General features: G+C 43.9%; 1 protein-coding gene across 5 annotated transcripts in view; it reads left to right on the top strand.

Moving 5' to 3' along the window:
- Nucleotides 1-21550, top strand: part of MEIS1 (Meis homeobox 1) — a 110377-nt gene that overhangs the window by 71145 nt on the left and 17682 nt on the right. For all 5 annotated transcript variants that reach the window (XM_075496858.1, XM_075496855.1, XM_075496859.1 and 2 more), the window contains one exon: nt 15488-15564. In XM_075496858.1, coding sequence (XP_075352973.1) covers nt 15488-15564 — 77 coding nt within the window. The remainder of the gene's footprint in view (nt 1-15487; nt 15565-21550) is intronic.

A 21550-nucleotide genomic window follows, 5' to 3' on the forward strand; every position in this document is an offset into this window, starting at 1 on the left:
CGATTTATTTCCCCCCCCCCTCCCTGTGATGTTAAAGTACATTTGGCAGTAATCAGTTTATCCTTATTAGAAGCCGTGGTAAAAGGCATAGTTGCTGAGTCAATTCACTCCATTTACTTCCCCTGTTGAGGCTTATTGTGTCCCAGTCCCCACCCCTTACAGTGAAAACATCATCAACTATAGGGCTGACAGCAGCCTGGGACTTGATGTAAGTTCGATGGTTATTCATCTGCATCAAAAAAACTGGCACTCAGCAACATTCATCACTTCCCCCGACCTAAAATGATTGAGTAAATGGTGGGGTGAATTATCAGAGAGGGAAAAAAGGGGGAAAAACGAGTTTGAATACGTCAGAGGCAACTTTGGGCTCATACGGCACGAGAAATAGAGCCATCAGCTGACATGCAAGCTTCCCACTGCAGTTTCATATTGCCGCTGAAGCTGGAGGGAGACTCGGTTATCCTTCAGCCAGACGCCTTACGGTGCTGCTTCTCATGGCCTGACCTGCAAGAGCTTTTCTATTTTGGCAGCTGTGCTGGAAAAGCAGCTTCAGCCCTGGAAAAGCAGCTTCAGCGCTGCTGCTTCGGAGGTATGCCGGGTGCCCGACCTTCTGTCGGCTCTATAGGGTGAAATACATTTCAAACGCTACTCAGTTTGCTGCAGTTTGCTCCCGCAACATGTATATTTGTTCCAAACACCCTGAATCCCCTTTGGTGGGAAATATTTCAATGCAGGATCTTTATTCTTAAGTGTGATACGGCAAACCTTTTTCTCCAAAACCTCCAGAAATACAAAAGCACAGAATAGAATGTGCTTTGTTACCACCACCTCCCCTCCCAACAAAACAAAGCAAAAAAGCCCACCCAGCCGAGCAAATCCAAACATCGAAACCTCAAACTTTGGGATTATTTAACTTTTCAAAGTTATCTTGGAAAAAAGAAAAAAGACTCTGCTTCCCTTTGCCCCAAAATATAATGCAGTCACGATAAGGCAGGAGAAATTCCCTTAACCGTACACCTGGCTTGTTTTTACACCCGGTGCTGCGGTTAGATGGTTGTCTAAATAAACAGAGATTAGGTGGAGGGCTTTATCTCAAAGCTGGCACTGGTTATCACACCGCTTCCTCCCACTCCCTCCCTCCGATTGTGAGTTGTATAAGAAGACTTAGCAAGCATAACTTACAGCCGATAACCTTTGAATGTTAGTTCAAGGAAGCTGTGCCATAGTAACAAAAAAAAAAAAATCATGCGAACTCCATCGCAGCCTATTCGAATGAGCGGTAATTTGACCGTAACACTGATTTTAAAAGAAGAAATACTTGGTAAGCTTTTTGCTCCGAGAGCCCTATTTGAATTTGGCCTGATCAATAATTTTAATATTTGAACAGTAGTAAAAGATACCAGGAATGAACTCGTGTTTGTTCTTCAAATCATCTCTCTACTGGGGGTCTTATTTTTAACTTGCTTTAACAAAGGGAAGCTGTAATGTTTCATTTGGACAAATTGCTCCAGCCCTGCAGTTGAGGGTTAAATTGATCTTGACGCAACACTGGGAGAAGCCACTCGTGACATTTGCGTTTGATGGTATTTTATCTATATCTATATATAGATATAGATATAGATATAGATATAGATATAGATATAGATATAGATATAGATATACCTGCGCGCAGGACATAAAAAGAGGCTGCCAGGTAATGGGCAGCTTACGGCCCTCCGTAAAAGCAAACAAGCAAACTTCTCATGGTTCTCCATGGACATGAAATCAAAATACGACTTTTCTGAGCATACCTCGGCGTACTGATGGGTGACACGCAACATGTGAAGAGGAGGAGAAAGGTCTTTGGGGTCCTTGCAACATGCCTTCCAAAAAAAACCAGCCCCCACAAGTAGGGAGAGGAAGGAGGGGGAAGGCGTCCACGCGCTACCGCGAGGCAATGTCATCACAATGTTGGGAAGCCAACTCACAGCGAGCGGGTGAGCGCGGGCATCTCTGCCCTTGTCGTTTGGATTACCGCAGTGCCACGCGCCCAGTTACACAATGCGTAAAGGCAAGGGTTATTTCTAGGACAGATAATTGAACATTAATACTCGTTGACGTTGTCGTAGGAATGATATGTCAAGCTGACAGGGCCTATGTGGTTACATCTGCTGATCGGCTGCGGACGAAGGGGATGTTTGGCAGATCAGGCCCGGGGCCTCGCCGCCGCCGAGCCAGGGATGATACAGCCATTAATCGTGAGCTACCATTTTGGGCTACCTTCCCTAAAACAGTGGTCGGGTCCCTGCTTTTGGGGGCAGAAGGCGTAGTTTGCAAAAGTACGTCTATCCTCATACGTGCGCGCACACCTCTGCCTGCATAAAGATGTATATACGCCTGTAAAACGTGTTAAACAAGAGCATCCTTAATGCTGCGTACGCATGAGTGCCACTGTTGTCTGAAACAACTGTTTTCAATCTACTAACGTAAAAATAAAAGAAAGTGGAGTAGATGAGAAGTTCTTCGGAAGGATTGAGAGCATGATCAAGTTTGATGAGGTGTTTCTGATTATCTCTGTCTTAGGAATTAACTGACATAAAAACGGTAGTAGCATTAGCATCTTTTTTTTTTTAGCATCTTTTATTTTTTTAGCATCTTTTTTGTGTGTCTCTTCTTCTGCATGTCAACAGACCCTTCAAGACAGCCTGCTATAGATAAAGTAGTTACGCTGCGATCGCTCTTGTCCCCTCCCAGCCAAAATTCCCCAAATGATGCCTTTCAATATCATTTTATAACAAGTCTTCGGAGAGCTAATGCCTTTGTCACAGCATTTCTACAGCCAGACTTTGCTGCACAAGTAACTGTTCAGAGGAACGAGCAGCAGACGGAAAACAATTACAGGGGCCTCTGACACTGGAGTCAGTTCTACTTTCTTAAAATAGGGCTAAACATCGTGTTTGTAATGTCTCGTATATAGTTTGGCTCCGCATAAAATGCTATAAAATAGGGCCCTTGAGAACATCCATTATCACATTTTGGTTAACATCACAGTTTTTAAAAATCCCAGTTGCACCGAAGCCATGAAATAAAGCTTTCATCTGTAAAGATCTAGTTTCTCTTTGTTATTAAAATAAATGAAGCCATTAAACAAAATATATGCATATAATGGTCAAGTTCATCATTTTGTATCATCAAAACGATAAATTCGACTTTTTTTTTTAATTGGAGCAGTCATCTTAGAAAGGTTCGTGTATAGAACAAGATCAAATGTGCCTGGTTGCTCTTTCTTACTTTGTAACTTGTTAGTGGTGACTTTTTTTTGGTCTTTAGCTATTTTCATTTAGGTCTTTCTAAAAGAAATACGGAGTTTTGTTCAGAAAGGAGGGGGAAGCAGAGAGGAGGATTTTGAGCTTGGTATTGAAAAAAATTAATTGATTATATGTTATTATCCTTGCGAATTATTAATGGCCGTTACATCATAAATGCGCTGAACGCAACATGTAATCTCAACGCTTTTGCTTCCGAATACGTTGATTGTCTCTTTTATGGTAGTATCTGTGGAGGCATCCGCACACGTACGGTGCTTGATATGTTCAGACGTCGAAGGAGGAGAGGACGGAGGGGTTGCTCAGGCTGGGGATGGGGTGGGCACTGGCTTCTAGGACAAGAGGAAATGGCCTCAAGTTGCGCCAGGGGAGGTTTAGACTGGATATTAGGAAATTTTTCTTCACCGAGAGGGTTATCAAGCATTGGAACAGACTACCCAGGGAAGTGGTTGAGTCGCCATCCCTGGAGGTATTTAAAGGACGTTTGGATGAGGTACTTAGAGACATGGTGTAGTGGTGGTTTTTGGCAGTGTTAGGTTTATGGTTGGACTCGATGATCTTAAAGGTCTTTTCCAACCTATACGATTCTGTGATTCTGTGATTCTTGTAGCTGACTTTCTTTGGGTTTTTGGAAGAGCCCCTTCCAAAAACCCCTGTCCATCCATCATCCTGTAGAAGACACCTACCAAGGTCTCGCGTTACAAAGATAGGACGTGTCCTTTAGGCACTCCAGGCTTTGGCCGAGTTCGCTGCAGCTAATCACCATATCTGAAGGTACCCGGGCACAGACAGGTTTGCCGTTTCAGGGCTTGTCCCCCCAGCATCGGCCAACGCCGAGCCCTGGGAAGTGCCTTGCTCCATGAATATTCCCACTGAAATGCAAAGTTTGGTCCCGCTGACCCTCTGTGAGGGAGGATAGGGTTTGGTCTTTAAAGGTTTCTGAAAGCCAGGCAAAATTGGTGGAGAGCTGCATCGACTTCGGAGAGGGAAAAGGTTATTTTTTATGGGGGAGCCTTCTCGGTCCAAGCGGGTTGCCAAAAGGGAAGTCACATCCTGGAGACTGTCCAAGCCTTTTTAATGAGGTTTTTATAAGGACAGGAATCAATATATAGTGAACTTGTGGGCAAATGCGTGTTATTTAGGGTTAAATCTGGAGATTTGGGGGAGAATTGGGATGTGCTTTTTTCCAGCTCTCAGGAGATCTAGATCGCACTTTTTTTGGTGCACGTCCTTGCGCATATAAATATCATCCTGGGAATGCACGTCTGCTTTATTCTTAAATTCATTAGCATTATCAGCCGGGTTTCTTTGCTAAGTAGAGTAAATAATTAATTAGAGCAGTTGTTTTCTTTTGGAGACTTCTTAATTCCTCTCTCGGAGTTAAATTTTAGCCCAGGCTGGTCAGAAAGTCTGTATTTCTGCGCAGGTCTGCACCCTGAAGCCAGTCAAAGGGATTTCACACGCTAAATGGGTGTAGATAAATGAATTCTCTAGTCAGAAAGCAGAATTGCTTAGTCAAGTTTACCGAGTTAAAACTTGGCTGTATTATTCATATATGCGATCTTACTGAACTCGGGCTATTTTAGCAGAAGGGAACTCGTTAGAGCTAAGGAACGAAGGAGGTAATTTATGAGGGACTCTCGTTTTAAAGGTAAAAATAATGGAGAGTGAACTTACGGGGATGTAAAAGCTGGGATGGATAAAACGAGAGCGCCTGCGATAGCTTGCTGGGTGTTGGGAAGGGAAGCCCAGCTCTAGCCCAGGTAAATTGCATTTGAATTTCAACCTCAGATCTGTATGTGCTCCTGTTTGGCAGATGTTGAATTGATAATGCCTGTGTGTTAAAGAATTCTGATTGTTTCTTTTGCCACCTTCGCAGCTTATGAAAATGCAAGTAGACCTGCCTAATGAATATTAATAAGTGATGGCTGGATAACGTAGAAGCCCCTGGCTCTTTGGAGCTCGGATGGGGTTAGTTGGAGGATTGTTGTGGCTGGGAATTTACATGCTTTTTAAGAATAAACTTCCTGAATGCTTTTACATTCTCCTTTAAAAGCTGGGCTGTTTTTTTTTTTCCTTTCCCCCTCTAGATACATGGTGAGATTAATACTACAGACGAGATTTCCGTGCTTTTAAAACAAGGCAATTTATTAGATGAGGAGAGAAAGAGGCCCCATCTCTTAAATTTACCTTCAGTCCAGGGTTAATTATATCGATAGCAATGGTTTATTTTATTTTCCGTGTTTATTTTTGCTTTTTCCCACACCCCATTGTCCCAGGCAGCTGCAGCAGTTGCTGGCGGGACAGGGAAACCACGCTGGTGAAGTCTGGATCTCCAAATGTCCTTCGAGGCTTTAAAGTACGTTTCTTGCAGTCAGTTAATAGGGCGGCTGGTTAGGCCCATCGACGCGGACCTCGCACATGGCAGCGTAGGAGCAGGGGGACGGCGGGGTGGAGCGGCTGGAGGAAGGGTGGGCTCCGAGGACCCAGCTCTTCAGCCGGAGCCACGCAGGCAGGCGCTGCCGCCTCGGCGGAGCTCCCGGTGAAGCCAACGCGGCGGCGGGGCTCGGTGGCCACGTTGGCAACTTCCCTCCCTTTTGGCGGCACTGTTCTCCAGCTCTGCCGGAGCGATCCTCTCCGGAGCGATCCTCTCCGGACCTTAGTTTACTCACTTGTAAAAATCCCCATTACCAACCTTTCTGCCTGTGTCACAGGTCCCATTTGATCTGCTCTTCTTCCCCCAGACCCCGCTCCCAAAGGCTGCTAATTATGCAAAAAAACAAGGCGCCTTTTTTAATAACTTCCTGCTCATTGAGAGCTGCAGGGGCAGGCTTGAAAAGGGGGACTCGAGTGGTTCAAAACTCAAAAGGCAAATAGAATCAGAGGGGTGTTCATTTATTATTATTTAAAAAAACCCACCACCTCATCTTGATAGTAGGGACCTGTGCCTGACTCTGTGTTGCTGCGCGGAGCGGAGTTGTTTTGCAGAGTGGTGGTTTGGGGCATTTCCCGGTGCTTGCGAGCGATGTGGCGGGGAGAGGGGGCTTTGTGCGCGTTCCAGGTCTGGAGATACTCTTGGAGGGTTTCGTGAAGACTCGGTGAGGAGGATTTAATCAAGATTCAGTGATTAAGATGCCTCTGCATCGTCATTGCTGCCAAATACGTAATAAGACTTACTCTGCATTCACTTTACAAATAAACTTATTCTTTCTAAAACTTCCAAACATGAGGAAAGCCCCCAACTTTCAAAAGAGAAACACTCAAGTCGATGCAGCGCATTTCCCCTTTTGCAAAAGGCCTTTTCTTTCCCTTCCCTTGTCATGACAAAAAGGCTTAATTTTTTTTTTCTCTTTTCGCTAATACAAGGGGAGAGGGAAGAGGGGGTGAGTCATTAAAATGCAGTTCTTTCAATTACGGCCCGTTATTTGTCATCTTTATTGCTTTTCTATAGTTTTCATTGCACCTTTAATAGTACGCCTGGTCAGAAAAGGTGAGCTGGAATGTGAACACACTTGGCTGCCGCCGCCGCCGTCAGTGCCTACGAGCTGTGCTCGAATCCCCGTCCCTGTAGATTTTAATGTCCCTGCAGACTGCTGGCAGCCTGCTTCCAGCTGTGGCAGGCATGATGCAGTGAATTGCTTTTGAATGTTCTTTACTCAAATAGGCAGTAATTACAAGCTTAAAGAGGTTTAGTGGTCCAGTAAACTACATAATCACCCCTGAATTAGCCTGGGCTCATCAGTTGCAGTCCAGCAACCTCAAGACTGCTGTTTGTATGCAGGCTTTATCACGTAGCAACCTGAGCAGCAGGTGTGGAACAGCAAGAATCCCCCATAAACACAACTGTCTACTGGGGACAATGATCTCTAATGAGATGAGGCTACAGCATCACTGTAATTTAAGTGGGAAAATTAACGCCAGAGAATGCGCGCTACTTCCAAGAGTCTCCGCTTCTTCGGAGAATGGCGGTGTTTCGCTGGCTTGGTGGTTTTTTTTCTTTTCCCTCCTCCTTTTTTTTTTTTTTTCCTCCTGGATCTTTAAATGCATCTTTTTTTTCCTGAAGAACACATTGTGGTTTTGCTTATAAGTTGAGTGGGCTTTATTCTTTTACAAGGATACGTTGTGAATATTTAATGGTGGACGGGGCATCTGTTCAAGGACTTTCCATGCCAAAAAAGCAGCGTTGCAAAATAGCAGCTTTATCTTTTCATTTCCTTCCTCGGTGGTGGTTTGTTTTTTGTTTGGGATTTTTTTTTTTTTTTAAATAGAAGATGTTCAAATATAAACCACCCCTCGTCTTGGCATTGGAAGATTGGCACCTCGACGCAGTGGTTGCCTTGAACTCTCTTTGCACGACTGCTTGGTCCCTCCACGAGAAACGGTGGCCGAGCTTATGGCAGGAGGCTTCCCAAATTGCTTGGTGGCTGCTCCCAAGGGCGCTGTCACCCCAGGAAACCTGCCTAAAGCTCCTGCTCCGTCCTAAAGCCTGCTGTCTATATTAGGGACCTTGCTGAATACAGCAGCCCTCCTCGCCCTACCCTCCGGCGGGTAGGGTAGGGGACGTAGGCGTAGGGGAGCGTTTTTATCCTCTGCTTACAGAGGGAGCTCCTGACATACTGAAGGCAGCCTGAGAAAGAGAGCAGAAAGCACAAATAAAAGCTTTTGGCTTAGCTCTGTGGGATTACAACCGCTGGTGCTGGCGTTTCCCCGCGATTGCAGAGTTATTTCCGAGCCCACCTGTTTAGAAAGTCACTTGAGGTAGATAAGGACAGTGACTTATTGCTGAGAAAAGGCTTCTGGTTAGCAGATATTTACCTGAGCTAATCTGTCTTAGGCCAGCTCTAAAAACAACAGCAGCGCTTTTACAGAGTTATCAGGTAGTCGGCATTTCTTTTCAGCGTGCCGGGGACAGGGATATTTTCTCCTCCTCCCAAAAGCTGCTCACCTAGGACAGGCTGGGGTTCACCTTCCTGCCTTTCCATGGCTGCCTGATAAAGGTGCCGGCTTAACTGAAAAGCCGGGTTTCAGGGATGTGAATTTTAGCTGTAACGCGGTTGGAAGGCAGATGATGCATTTCCTTACTTCCTTCAGTGTCACTTGGATGTCGTACTTCATTGTTTCTGGCTGTGTGCTGCGATGAAGAGAGTTTTGCTGATCTTTCAGATGCAATTTTTCTTTTAATTACCCTGTCCTTGGTTATTTTTAGGCTGTGCTGGGGCGGGGGAAGAGAGAAACAGGGCAGAGGATGGGAAAAGCGCATCGCCCATGTCACATTAGCACAAATAATCTTGACGCCAGAGCAAAAAATCACTTCTCAAGTGTATTAAGAGAAGTTAACACGTGTGCAAGTGCTGTGTGTGCATTTCTGCACGCACATACATACAGGCACTAAAGGAATGTTTAACATGGGAAAAGCTCTGCTCAATTACGCAGGTATGGTGTGGGAGTGTCTGCATAGACTCGACTTAAACTGAAAGCTGGTGGGAGCCAGAGTAAGCTCCAAACAGTGAGGTCTATCAGAGTGTCTCCAAAAGGAAATAGCAGAAGCACCATTGCTTGGACTAGCTAAAGCTCAACTGGAAAAGGCAGTGGGTAATAATATATGGTATGGAAGGAATAATATTGTAGCAGCCAGGGAATGGATTAGATGAGTTAAAAGGTTTTTCCATTTTCTGACTTCTGTAATATCCTGCGCAAGGGATGATCTGAACTTTTTTTCCTTAATGAGTGCTTGCATTATGAATAATTTGATGGGGCCACCAGAGAAGTATTGGCAGCGCATCCCAAGCCATACCATGTCTCTCCATCAGCCTTGGAAAGGATATTTATGTTAGCGAGTGCCAAAACTTGTTCACAGACAACTCTTGCAAGAAAATTATTTACAAAAGGGCAAATGGGAAAAAAAAGAGAAGCACAGAGCATTTTTTTTCCCCGGCATAACTCCTTCATTAAAAAGTACCGCTGTTGGCAGTACCCCTTTCCCCCCTCGTAAGCCCCTGCAGATAAAACGTCTCTTCCACCCCCCTGCCTGCAAAACCAACCCAACCCCTGTTTAGTCAGGTTGCGCTGTGAGCACACGTTCAGATGTTAAAACATCTGAGATATTGGCTCTGTACTTTACGCCCTGTGTTTGCCTTAGGAGAGTCCGATTCTGCCTCCTTTCCTCACCTTTTATTTTTTGGCAGGGTTGCCAAAGCAACCTGCAAAACCTTTTGTAAGGGCGGCGATGGGCAGCGTCTCAGAGCCCCATCTCACAGGATTTGGGTGATGCCAGAAGTCGAGTGGCAGCGTATGGCCTTGCTGTAGCAGTACAGGGATGCAGCATCTTGTCACCTTGCATATTTTGATGCATTTTTAACTTTACAAGACCAAGCGCGCCTGTTGATACTGCATTCGTAGTTTGCAGTTCAATAACTCTGGCAGCACCAGGATTTATTAACGGTAATGCCATGAAAAAGCTCTTACTGGGGGGGTATTAAACTATTATAATAAGTTGAGGAAATATTTTCTTTTGAAAGAGGAAAAGGCTGGCTTTATCTGCAGTGTGACCGTGTCATATGGACTGCGTTTCTTCGCTGCACTGAAAAAGCAACGAGGAGTTTTAAATGCCAAAGCCAGCTCGCACTTCAACAGCATTATCAGGCTGACTCACTGCTCTCGGCCAAGGAAAAGACCGTGCAAACTTTGCACAGGCTTTTCTCCTCCCAGCCTCGTAGATGCATTTCTAATAAAACAACTTCCTTCACGGTGTTTAGTATTTCCTCCAACGTGCAAGCCGGTCCCATGGGATAAACAGGATTGAGTTTGCAGCTTCCGAGTTGATTCCGCCCCTTCCTAGCAGCTCACCTCAACTTGGCAAATTTTTTACAGCCTCGCCTGAATATAAAGCGGGTCGCAGGGATGGTCGGTAAACCCATTCACACAGCCTGCAAAATAGGCAAGGGGGCTCAACGCGTTCTCCTTATCACTCCCTCTAAATGCGCCGATGAAGAAAGCAGGTTGAAATCTCGTGGCTTTATGGATAGTGATCCAGCCATTTTTTGGCTTCTTTGCGAATGCAGGAACCCCCGTTATTCTTTCGGAGGCCGGCATGTGTGAGGATCCAGGACTCGACTGCTATAAATTCAAGCTCTGTTCTTAGACTACACCATGCACTGCTTTTGTAATGCAAATGGCAGGCACAAAGTGTCCCTTTGATAATGTGCAGTCAGGAGACAAAAAAGCATTCACTGCAACAGTAAAACTAATTCATAAAGCTGAGAGACAATAGGAAAGCATTATGGATATTAAAAAAAATAATAATTTATGGTAGATCAACTTGATCACTAATGTAAACAGTTCAAACGCAAACCAGGAGGAGGTAGGGGAAGGGGAGAGACCCAAACCGCTGCGCTGCTGCCTTAGCTAACCCTGAACAAGTTTGGGTAAAGCAGGGATTCAGAGCTCGGCATAAAACCGACGTGCAGTTTGTCACTGGAAGGCTGAACCTCGGGCTTTATTCTGGTTACTGAGTTAGGCGTAGGCTGGGTTGCTCTTCAGAAACAAGAAAATCCTCGTGTGGGCAGTTTTTTTCTTTTTATTTTGAGGTTAGAAAACAGTTAATAGATGGTCCTGAGAGCGTACATTTTGGGGGGGTAGTTTCTCTCCGTCACCTACCAGAGTTTAGCTCAAGGTCATCTCGCCTTGGTGCGTTACGCTGAGCTCTGGAGCAGGCAGAGGGCTGGAGGAAGGGGATAAAAGGACTTCCGAAATGCTTCTCCCGGTGTGGTCGGCCAAGCGACGGCGCTGCCGCGATAAGGGCAACGCTGGACGGTTGCCGCGACGTCCTTATACCGTAACGTTCAGCCTTTTGCTTGGGGATTGCTTCTGCCTCTCTGCTGTGGTAGGGCTGGCTGGCAGTGCTGGTGTTGGGGCGGTTCGGTGCCATGAGGAATCAGTAATTTGGGGGGTGAGAAGGGGCGGTTTTGCCTCCCGTTATCGCAGCAGTAAGCTCTGGGCAGGATTATTTTCATATTTTTCTGTGACCGTCACGATGCGCTGCTATGGCGGGCAAGGCAGAGAGGGAGGGAGTGTTATTGATACCGGGTTACAGATAAGATAAAGTCTATCTCTGTCCTGGCATCCAGCATTTGCAGCCTGGGGTGGAAAATTTGAGGAAAGGAATACATTTGGACAAGGGGTATCATTAAGAGAGAAACTTGGATGCTTTCCATCTGTATCTACTGGAGACTTTACCCATCGGCTCTAGTCAAAGGTGGTAAAAAAAAAAAAAAGTCATTGTTTGTTTTGCTAAAAATTGTCTCAGCTGCATTAAAAAGGGGCTTTTATTAAGACTGCTGCTCTCTAAATACCATTCATAAAACAGTGACGAGAGAATATGATGGAAAGTTACATTTTTCTCTCTGTCACTTTGATTTCTTTGTTACTGCTAAAACGACTGCTCTGACTCATATTTTGCATAGTTATTTTTACCTTTTCAAATGTTCCTTAACTGTTCATATTACCCTGGGCAAATCCCCCAGGGATAATTTTCATTTGCATGCAGACTTTGATGGTGTTATTAAGCAATCACTTTCTGTACTAAGTCATTATTAAAAGTAATACCACAGAGCCTCAAAAACACATTAATGGTGCCAAACAATCCGCATTTCAGCACTAGATTTATGGGAAGGGAAAAGCACTAGGTCTCGTACCGTTCGGTGGATGCTGCTCTGTAGTGCTGTAGCAGCAGCAGGCATGATCAGAAAATACCAGAGCCGGATTCAGAGTCCTTATCTGTTGTCAGCCTTATTCTTTCAGATGCCTTTTTTTTTTTTTTTTAACCTGTCTGCTTCCTACTTTTTTTTTCCCCTTGGATTTGCCCTTTTCCTCTGGCCTTGGCAAGAAAGTCTGTCTGCAGTCTTCCAGTATACACAAGCTGGGCTGATTCTGGGAAGGAGGGTCAGCCTTCCCATCTGTAATCACCATTTTATGGCTTTCACTCGAGGTGTTAATGCAGATCAAATGGAAAACACTCCAGCAAGAGCGTTACAGCTTCTCACGCTGCCCCACGTACGGTCCCAATCGTTAATTCTGATTATAAGACCTAAGGGTAATTCTGTTTGCTCTCCTAATGCATTGCAGCTCTCCCGGTGGTCCGGCATCTCTTTTCTCCAATTCCCATCTTGATCAATTGTTTGCAAATAATTAAGCTTTTAAGAGATAATGGTAGGAGCTAATGTACACATCAAAGTAAAGGTCTCAAGTCACTGTTTATTGAACAGTGGTACAATTTGCTTTGATATTCCGAAGTGATCCAGAGTGATAGGTGGACTTGCCAACTGGAGTCAGTGCAGTGGGTTTGGACACACACTTCCATATATATTTACATATCTCTATATTTATGTATTTCATAGAATCATAAAATATCTCAAGTTGGAAGGGACCCATAAGGATCATCAAGTCCAATTCCCTGCTTCTTGCAGGACTGCCTAAAACTAAACCATTTGACTAAGATATATATATATTTTTTTATCTATATTTATGTATGTTTTATACACGCAAGTATAATATACATACATATGCGAATACATATACACATATCTCTGTACATGTGTCTTTATCCCTTTAAACAACCATTAGAAAGCTTTTGGAAGGCACCTGTCGTTCTTGCATGGGTGAAATGAAGACCAACAGCAACAGTTTCGACCGAATTTCCTATTTCTTCATAAAATGGCAGTTCGCAGGGTTTCCCCCTTTCTCTCTGTTGCAATGTGATGTCTGCCTTTGCCTGTAGCGCAGGCCTTCCTAGCCCTGTGGGTGGGAATGCAACAAGGCTTTGACTGTTTTTATAGCAACCTAGCCTGTGGCATGCTGATTCTTTGTCAAGTAATTTTTATTTTTTTATTTTTTTTAGCCTACAAAGGAACAACTCATACAATCCGCAGAAAGCTTATATAATAAGGATGCCCAGCGTTTAAGATTATTTTAAACCACACCGAACCATAGTTAAAAAGCCTGCCGCATTGTGAACCTTTAGTTAAGAGGGATTAGCTACGTGAAGTCCCAGGCTGTCATGTGATTATGGCAATTATAGATTTATCATGAAATTAAAAGTTTATGCTGTGCTAGGATATGGAAAAAAAAAATCAGATGACTTTAAACGTACCGCAATTTGAGGAATTTGGGGGCTGGGACTTCTAAAGCAATTATTTTTACAGTGAGTGTATTATTCTGATGGCTAATTTTATCCAGTCTTGTCTATTTGGAAAAAAGTCCAGAACAATTGAAAATTGCTTAATGGAGACAGAGTTCTCAATTCCAATAGCTAGAGGCTGTCTGGTAATTATTGCTTGCTGCATGAAATTAGACACAGTTTGTTCAATTACTTAAAATTAGATCACATGTAAGGTGGCAAAGCGAAATAAGAAAAAAAAGAATAATTTTGTCCTCGCTTTATAGCAAAGTAATGAAATGGGAAGTAAGCTATAAAGATGAAATGTTACAAATCATCTCTGTAGGGGTTTTTTTGAAGAAAAGCAAAATGTTATGTTCAGATAGATGGACGTAAGTCAAGTACGACTGCTTGTTGTGGATGAATGTGTATATAAGGCGGACTGTAAAATTCATGCTATATTTTTGCATGTGTAAAATGCAAATCACCCGTTAAAAAGAAGTAAGATCCCTTTCCTTATGTCTTCCACTGTGCAATTCTGGAGCTGTTTCACGTACATGCAGAAAACACAGGGGGTGGTTTACAGGTGTGCAGGTTATCTGTGGGCTTACTGGCAAGAAAACAGTATTTTTAAAAGAATGGGAAATTCCCCACCATTTTGGGGTGAAAAGTACTGTATCTTTTGGAGCCGATGGCCACGGCAGTGGGCTTTGAAATGGGCACGTTGGGCAAAGGGAAGTTGTCGGAGTTACAACAAAAATTCCTGTTTGGTAAAGTGAGGTGACGCAGGCATGTAACATAGCCATTAGATGTCAGATTATGCTGTTTACAAGAATATATAAAATCTGCTAAATAGTTACGATACCAATAAGATTGCGGAATTTTACGAGGTTTTAAATTCTTATGGTTTACAAGGTTTCGGTTTACATCTCGTGCAATATTACGCCAAAGAATACATCCAAAGAATATGGGAATGTTTCGGGGAAAAAAAAGGGATGTGTGTATAACAGCAAATACTTTGTGACAACGAACTGCTAAATGGGATGTTGGGATAGGTCTAACCAGCTATGTCAAATTATCTTTATTGAAATGTTATTAAGTACCTTGTAGCAGACCAGGTCTGAATCCGATGTGTGCCGAGACTTGGGTGTCCAGGTTAGGAGCTGAGCCGGATCCTCAAAACGGGGTTTTTCCCGGGGATTGTTACGTTTGCAATATTTGGCCATTCCCTTTTGGGACAGTGACATTTTTACATGGAGGGAAAGCACAGAAATGATATTTCTGAATTTTAAACTTGGATGTGGTTTTTGCTATTGATTTATTAAGCAATCTGTATTCATGCAGAAGCGAATTTTCTGAGAAAGCAATCAAGTTCTCACAAGAAACTTAGCTTAGGATTGAATTTTAACATTATCTTCAATTAAACCAGTATTTATTTTCTGTCTCTTAGCATTAGTGCAGCACAGCTATGTTAATGTCAGGCAAAAATGTGCTGATCGTTGACCTTGCATTGGCCTGCATTCAAAACCCAGGCGTTTGTTTATGTTCAGGATGCTGATCTTATTTGCAAATTATTTTGGGGCACTGGCAAGATTTGTCTTCGCTATCTCAGAAAACATCAGCGTGTTTTAGTTTTCCAGAGAAGTGCTTTATCACATTCTTTGTTGTTCTGTGAAATACAGAAAAAAAAAAAAAAGGTTATTTGACTCTAATCGGTCACTGGAGACAAGTGCAAAAACTTTCGGCTAATGCAACAAATATCCTTCTTGAGTATCAAGGTACTGCCAGTATCCTAAGCAGTTATTTCTCCACTTCACTAATCTTTATAATTGGCTTGTCTTTTACTGCCATTAATTAAGTGATGTAGTAGCCCATTAATAATTATAAAAGAGTGACACACCTCAGCATTTTCACCTTTCAATAATAGATGTCACGCTTCTGGTTTATTTATTTATTTATTATTTTAAAATTAAAAGTAGGCAAAAAAAGCATTGTTTTAAATGTATATATTTATTTTGGTGTCTTATAGCACCCTTACCCTTCAGAAGAACAGAAAAAGCAGTTGGCACAAGACACAGGGCTCACTATACTTCAAGTGAACAATTGGTAAGTAATTTTCCTTAGTGTTTCTATTCGGCCGCTGGCACCCTCCGGCTAATGCTTTGCATTTTTGAAGACACACCTTGCCCTTGCCTGCTCCCCCCCCAGCAGTTTATTGATGCAAAAGGCATATAGCCAGGTGAGTGGTTCCACTTATGGGAACAAGGAGGTTGCTACCACAGAAAACAAGCCGTATTTATTTTCCCATCGCTTGGGCAGATTTCAGTGTATTTGCATTTGGCTACCAGTCCTCCTCCTGGCTGAGGATGTGTCTTCTTCCATAGGAAGCCTCATCCATTTCGAGAACTTTGGTCTTGGAAGAGGCTGAGATGTGGGGTGAAAAAAAGGGACAATTGGCCCCATTTCTGCAGAGCGTATTGTTATTTTGGGATGCTGTCGTGCTTTTTTCAGTGTTGTTAGTGGGGTTTTTCTTTTTTGACTGACATCCTTCTACCTCTTTACTGATTTGTTTTAAAAGTCCAGTTTTTGAAAGCTTGAATACACTTTGACGACAGTCTGGCTCTTTGCTGCTGCAGTACGGTGTGGAGCAATTGTATTTATTTATTCCAGCTAAGGGTTGCTGGAGCCCCTGATCTGTTGTAGTAGCAATTTGTTTGAAGGAAATCGGGAGCTGTGCTGTTTCTGCAGTGGATTTTGGGTTGCTAACTGTCCGGGACGTGGTGAAGGCAACCAGTGAAAATTACTCGTGATTCAAGTATAAAAACACAACAGCAAACCCTTAAAAAAAAAGTTTGATTTATTACCCTTTGTTACTGCATCGAAATGCAGGTTTCTCCCACTATCCCAGAACAAGTGTCATATTTGAAGTGTATTGCAATCTAATACCTTGTAAAACTAAGTGTATCTAATTAATTGTCCTAATATTTTTAGATTAGTGTTTATGATGGGAAACTTTATCCTCTTTGAAGTAATACCCAGAAAATGGCCAAGGCAAATGGCGAGCCTGCTGGGGAAAAGGGAGGGAGGAATGCTAGTTTGCAGACAAAAGTTTTTTTTTTCCGTTCAATAAGTGTCAGAGATTAATATTACTGAAGCTCTGATTACATGGCCTAATCCATTTTAGTGAATAAATTTGGTCTTGATGTCCATTGCACCTACATTAACAAACCCTCCTCTCTTAGAGAGAGTAGGAGCCTATGGGAGAGATTTCAGATATATTAAACCCCATTACAGAAAATGTAATTTCTGTCAATATAATCCCATGTATTCTTCAATTTAGTACTTTAGAGATAACAAGCTACTTACAATATATTTGCCTTTGGAGGATTAATTTACAAAGTGCACTATCTGGGAGACGCAGGCAGGCTCACATAAGCATAGCTTGTAAGGGTTATCAATTTCTGTGACCCCACAGCAGCCCTGGGAGATCAATTTTTTGAAGCCCTTTAAGACACTGAATAAAGGAAAATACCAAATACTTAGTGTATGTGAAGTATGCTTCCAAGGTACTTACTTTAAAACGGAGGAATAAAAGGCACTGAATAGAAAATCTGCATTATAAGGAAACGTAACCCACAGTGTTTTGGCTCAGCCAGAAAAAAATTAGTGTTTTCTTCAGCTTTACGTCCTCCAACCTTTATCCAGGCGATAGCCTAATTTATATGGTTGCCCTTCAGTTTAACGATAGGCGCTTTGGCCAGTTGAGAAGCTGTGTATGTTCGTCAGGGGTCTTATTTAACGATGGGTGGAGCGAGTGTGGGCTGCTTCGGAGGGGTCCAGGAGCGCAGGAGTCGGCATGGGCAACTATGTCAGTTCAGGATGGGCCATCAAAGACGTTTTTCGAGATGATGAACATGGGATGCTTTGAACTAAAGCTGGTGGAATTTCTCCCGAGTGACTTTCCAGGGTGTTTTTCAGTACCCATCTCGCCTCAGATTTGAGGAGTTTTTACTTTGGCTTTGTGTCAGATGTGTTTTTATAAGTTCCTTATGTGCAAGGAAAAAAAAAATAAAAGTAGGTCAAAATACATTATAACTGAAGTCTTGCGGATGTAGGGCAAGCTTCCTCTGCTTGAGCTAGTTTGGTAATTCTGCTGTGGTGTTACAATTGTATAAATTATTGAGACAATTCCCTTTCCCAGCCCCATGAAGATTTAACACTATAGAGCCGGTTGGGGCTTTTTTAAATAACAGGTATCCATACGTGGTGGGCAGAAATGCCAAAATACGGTCATTCAGCCCCTGCTTTTTGTAACGGATGCTAAGGAACGAGGAGGCTGCGAGGCCGTGGCTGAGCGTGCAGGTTGCACACACAGCGTGCATCCTCAGGAGACATCCAGCCGTGGGGTGACCGTCTCCTCCCAAATCCTGGGGGTATGGGGCAACCCTCTCCCAACCTTTTGCTGAACCCCTTTTCCGCTAAGGCGGTATGCGGGAGAAGAAGCTCTCCTTGCCTAAATTGTTTGCTGCAGGGAAGAGCTAACGTATCGTTTCTGGTTAGCTTTGCCTGTCTTCAGCGGGCTCATAAGTCATTCAGCCACGACTTGCAAAAAATTTTGCCTTCCTCCTTAGATTCTTCCAAACTTGTTAACACACATGTACATTTTTGTATTAATGATGAGTCATTGTAAATCACTGTTGCAGAGATTAAATAAAATGCTGAAGGGCAGGCTGGGTGCAGATCAGTCATAAATTATTGGCAGCAACACAGCATGTGGGAATACATGAAATGTGCATGAAAAACATAAACTCATGTCTGGTAGCATGGTCGTTAGCCCAGACTGGGAATGCTGGATTTTCTGGATGGAATTAGAAGTTTGCCACAGAGCAGTCAGTGAAGAGAGCATTTGTTTTCTGCAGATTGAAAGCATTTGAACAATTTTTTTGTCGTATTTTGAATGCCTTTACAGTATGTGCTAGTTGCATACTTCAGTTCTCTGCCGTAACGAAAAAAATGGTGCTTTTCACATACGGTCTGCCCGGTGTTCAGGCTCCCTGGGTTGATGCACACAACTCCTATTGATGGTGGAGGAGTCACAGGAATGGGGTGATGATGTGAGACGTGCCAGAAAACATATCAGTGGTAGGGCACATGTCTTTAAAAATACCACAGTTTTAACTTGGCCTTTTTCCTTGGGTTGTTTTGTTTTTCTAAATTCGTGAAATAATCCAGGCGGAGGATTTTTCCCTGTTCTTTTTCACACACGGCGATTTTGCTTGCAAATCACCAGCATTGCCTTTTAGGACCATCTTTTTGCCACAGTCAGATGTTTCTGTCGTGGTAAAGGCTCCCTTTACCCTTTTGCAAAAAAAAAAATGTATGGCAGGTAGGAAGGTAGCAGAGTTCAAGATGTCGTTAGTCTAAATGAACCCTTCAGGTCTCCGACGTGTTAGTCGGTTAACCCCGCAGCAGTTTAGGGTTCGAAGCATGGTAACGTGAACTAGAAGGGGCACTCGTATGATCTTGACAGCGTTGCATATATGGACGTGGAAGGGACCTGAGCAAGTACAGGTTAATAAGGTGCTTTTCCCCGGTGATAAAAACTGCGATTGAAATATCCAGGAGGTGTGATCCAATCACTTCTTACCTCAGTTGAGAGCCAGCCAGGCTATATTGAACAATCTATACAGTTTTCTTGTTTACTACATCCCAGCTGAATCTCTTCCCGATAAGAACTAATGGTAAATAATTACTGGCCGTACTCTATGGAGAAGAGAGAGCAATTCTCATCAGGGGCTGCACTAGGTGTCAGATGCTTGTTTATGTTTCAGGAAAGTCTTAGGTACACACAGAGAAATGTCTGTATATTTGTAGAATAATGTCCCTATATAATCTCTCTATATGTGCATGTCTATATGTGACTCTCTACATAGAGGTGCGTACACCTGCATTAAAATGATCTTAAAAATTCAGATTCTTAAAGCTCCAGCCTTTTTTTAGGTGTTTTCATTCTGCTTTTTCCAAACTACCCTTGTGCTATCTAGGGCACAGACCAGACAATGATGGAGCAGCTAGTCAATATTTTATCTTACCCTCATTCTTCGGTGCTTCGTTTGTTGAGCTGTATTCAAACCGTGCTCGAAGATGGAATTAATAATGACTGCTGGGCTTTCCTATGGTGCTTACTGCTGTAATACCCAAGTCCTCCCCTGACCTCCACTTGCCTATATATGCATACAAGGTTGTGGGTCTGCATGATATTTTTACAGTTCCCCTGCAAAGAGAGAGAGTAGTGTTGTCCCGGTTCACAGGTGAAGAAATGAGGCTCAGGGAGGTCCAGGTCCAGCACAGCCACCGGTTTTGGGTTGGTCTGGGACTGTGACGTGACTCAAAATGACAGCACGTTGTCCACATTGAAGGTCCAATGACTACCGAAACTCCAAGTTTCAGTGGAAACTCCAAGTTTTGAGTGCCTCGGCATCTTACGTTGCCAACCGCCAGTGTTGGGTATGGAGGACAGATGCGAGAAATCAGGAACTGGTGGTGGAAAGTTTGGGTTTGATGATTTACTCGGTAGCTCCCAAGCAGTCCAAGGCAGCAGCAGAGCTGAATCCTCTTCTCCAGTGCAGCGTTCAGCTGCTTCAGCCAGGACTGCTTTGCTTTTCTTGCCATTTGCTGCCTTATTCGTTCAACTTTGACAAAGTTTATTTCCTGTAGAAGTCAATTTTTCTACATTATAGTGCCCTGGCTTGTTCTTATAACAAACATAATCATCATTGGGGTGGCTGAGGCATTGGGCCCTATCAAAAATTGTACCGTGAGCTGGTAACTGAACTGTTTGCGTATAAAGTAGATTAAAGAATAGGGTGCAAGCAGCTCTAGTAATACGGTTTCCTAACTCTTGAGTTCTTGATTTTATGACCTTGGCTTCTTTAAATGTCAATTTTGTGTATAATTTCCTAGGCTTGCAAAAAAAAAAAAAAAACCACCAAACCCCAACCAAACACACTGGAAAAAATGATCAAATAATGTAAATTTCCCTAATCTCATTCTTGGAAACTGCTGAAGTTATTTTTGCTGAAACTTCATAAGGAAGAAATTTTAAAGAGGCTCTAAGACCAGCCTGAAGATGAGTTTGAAAAATCTGAGATGGGTTTGTGATAGGAAGACCAGACCACCTTAGCGCATGTAGCACAGCCAGCTCAGGGCGTAGACACCCAGAAATGCTTTATTACTCTTTTAGCTCCATCACAACTTCACTCCGGCAGGAAATTTTCTCCTGCCTCCATTTCTTTGCTCGTGGGTAAGCATAGTGGTAGGGCTTTGCTGCGGTAGTCGCATAGGGCAGGGGACGAAGTGCTTTGCCCTGGCAAGGGCAGGCAGGGTGGCATGGCAGGGACGGGAGGATTTTGCACTTCTCCTGGGGGATTGCTCCCGAGCACCCAGCGATGAATGGGGAGCACCACTGCGAGGGGTGTCCTTCCCATCTGCTTGCCGGTCATGCCCGGCGTGGCTTGCAGGTGGCGGGGTTACGGATGGAGCAGATGGGGGGATGCAGATGGGGCAGGTGGGGAGGATACAGATTGGGAGGTGTGGATGGGGGGCATGGGGGAAGATGCTGGTGGGGCAGATGGGAGATGCAGATGGAGGGATGCAGATGGGGGGATGCTGATGGGGCGGATGGGGAGGATGCAGAGGGGGACAGATGCGATGGGGCAGATGGAGGGATGCAGATAGGGCAGATGGGGGGATGCTGATGGGGCAGATGGGAAGAGATGCAGATGGGGACAGATGCAGATGGGGACAGATGCAGATGGGGCAGATGCAGAAAGCCCCTGCCCGCCCCTCCGCAGAGGTACAGGGGAAGGAGGGGCGGCTGCATGGCTCTCCACCCCGCCATCTTTTGGAAAAGACTCCCAGGCCCCTGTTTACCTGCTGTGATTTTTTTTATCCCAGCATGCCTGGGCTTCCATGCATCGAAAGCACACCCCAAACACCCCCAAATCCAAGTGATAATGTTGTCCGGTGTTTCCCATGTGTTGAACCCCTTGTCAGCCCCTTGGAGGGGATGGAAAGGCTCCTTCATGGGGCT

This window comes from Mycteria americana, chromosome 3, assembly GCF_035582795.1.
Source record: "Mycteria americana isolate JAX WOST 10 ecotype Jacksonville Zoo and Gardens chromosome 3, USCA_MyAme_1.0, whole genome shotgun sequence".
Classification (NCBI taxonomy): Eukaryota; Metazoa; Chordata; class Aves; order Ciconiiformes; family Ciconiidae; genus Mycteria; species Mycteria americana.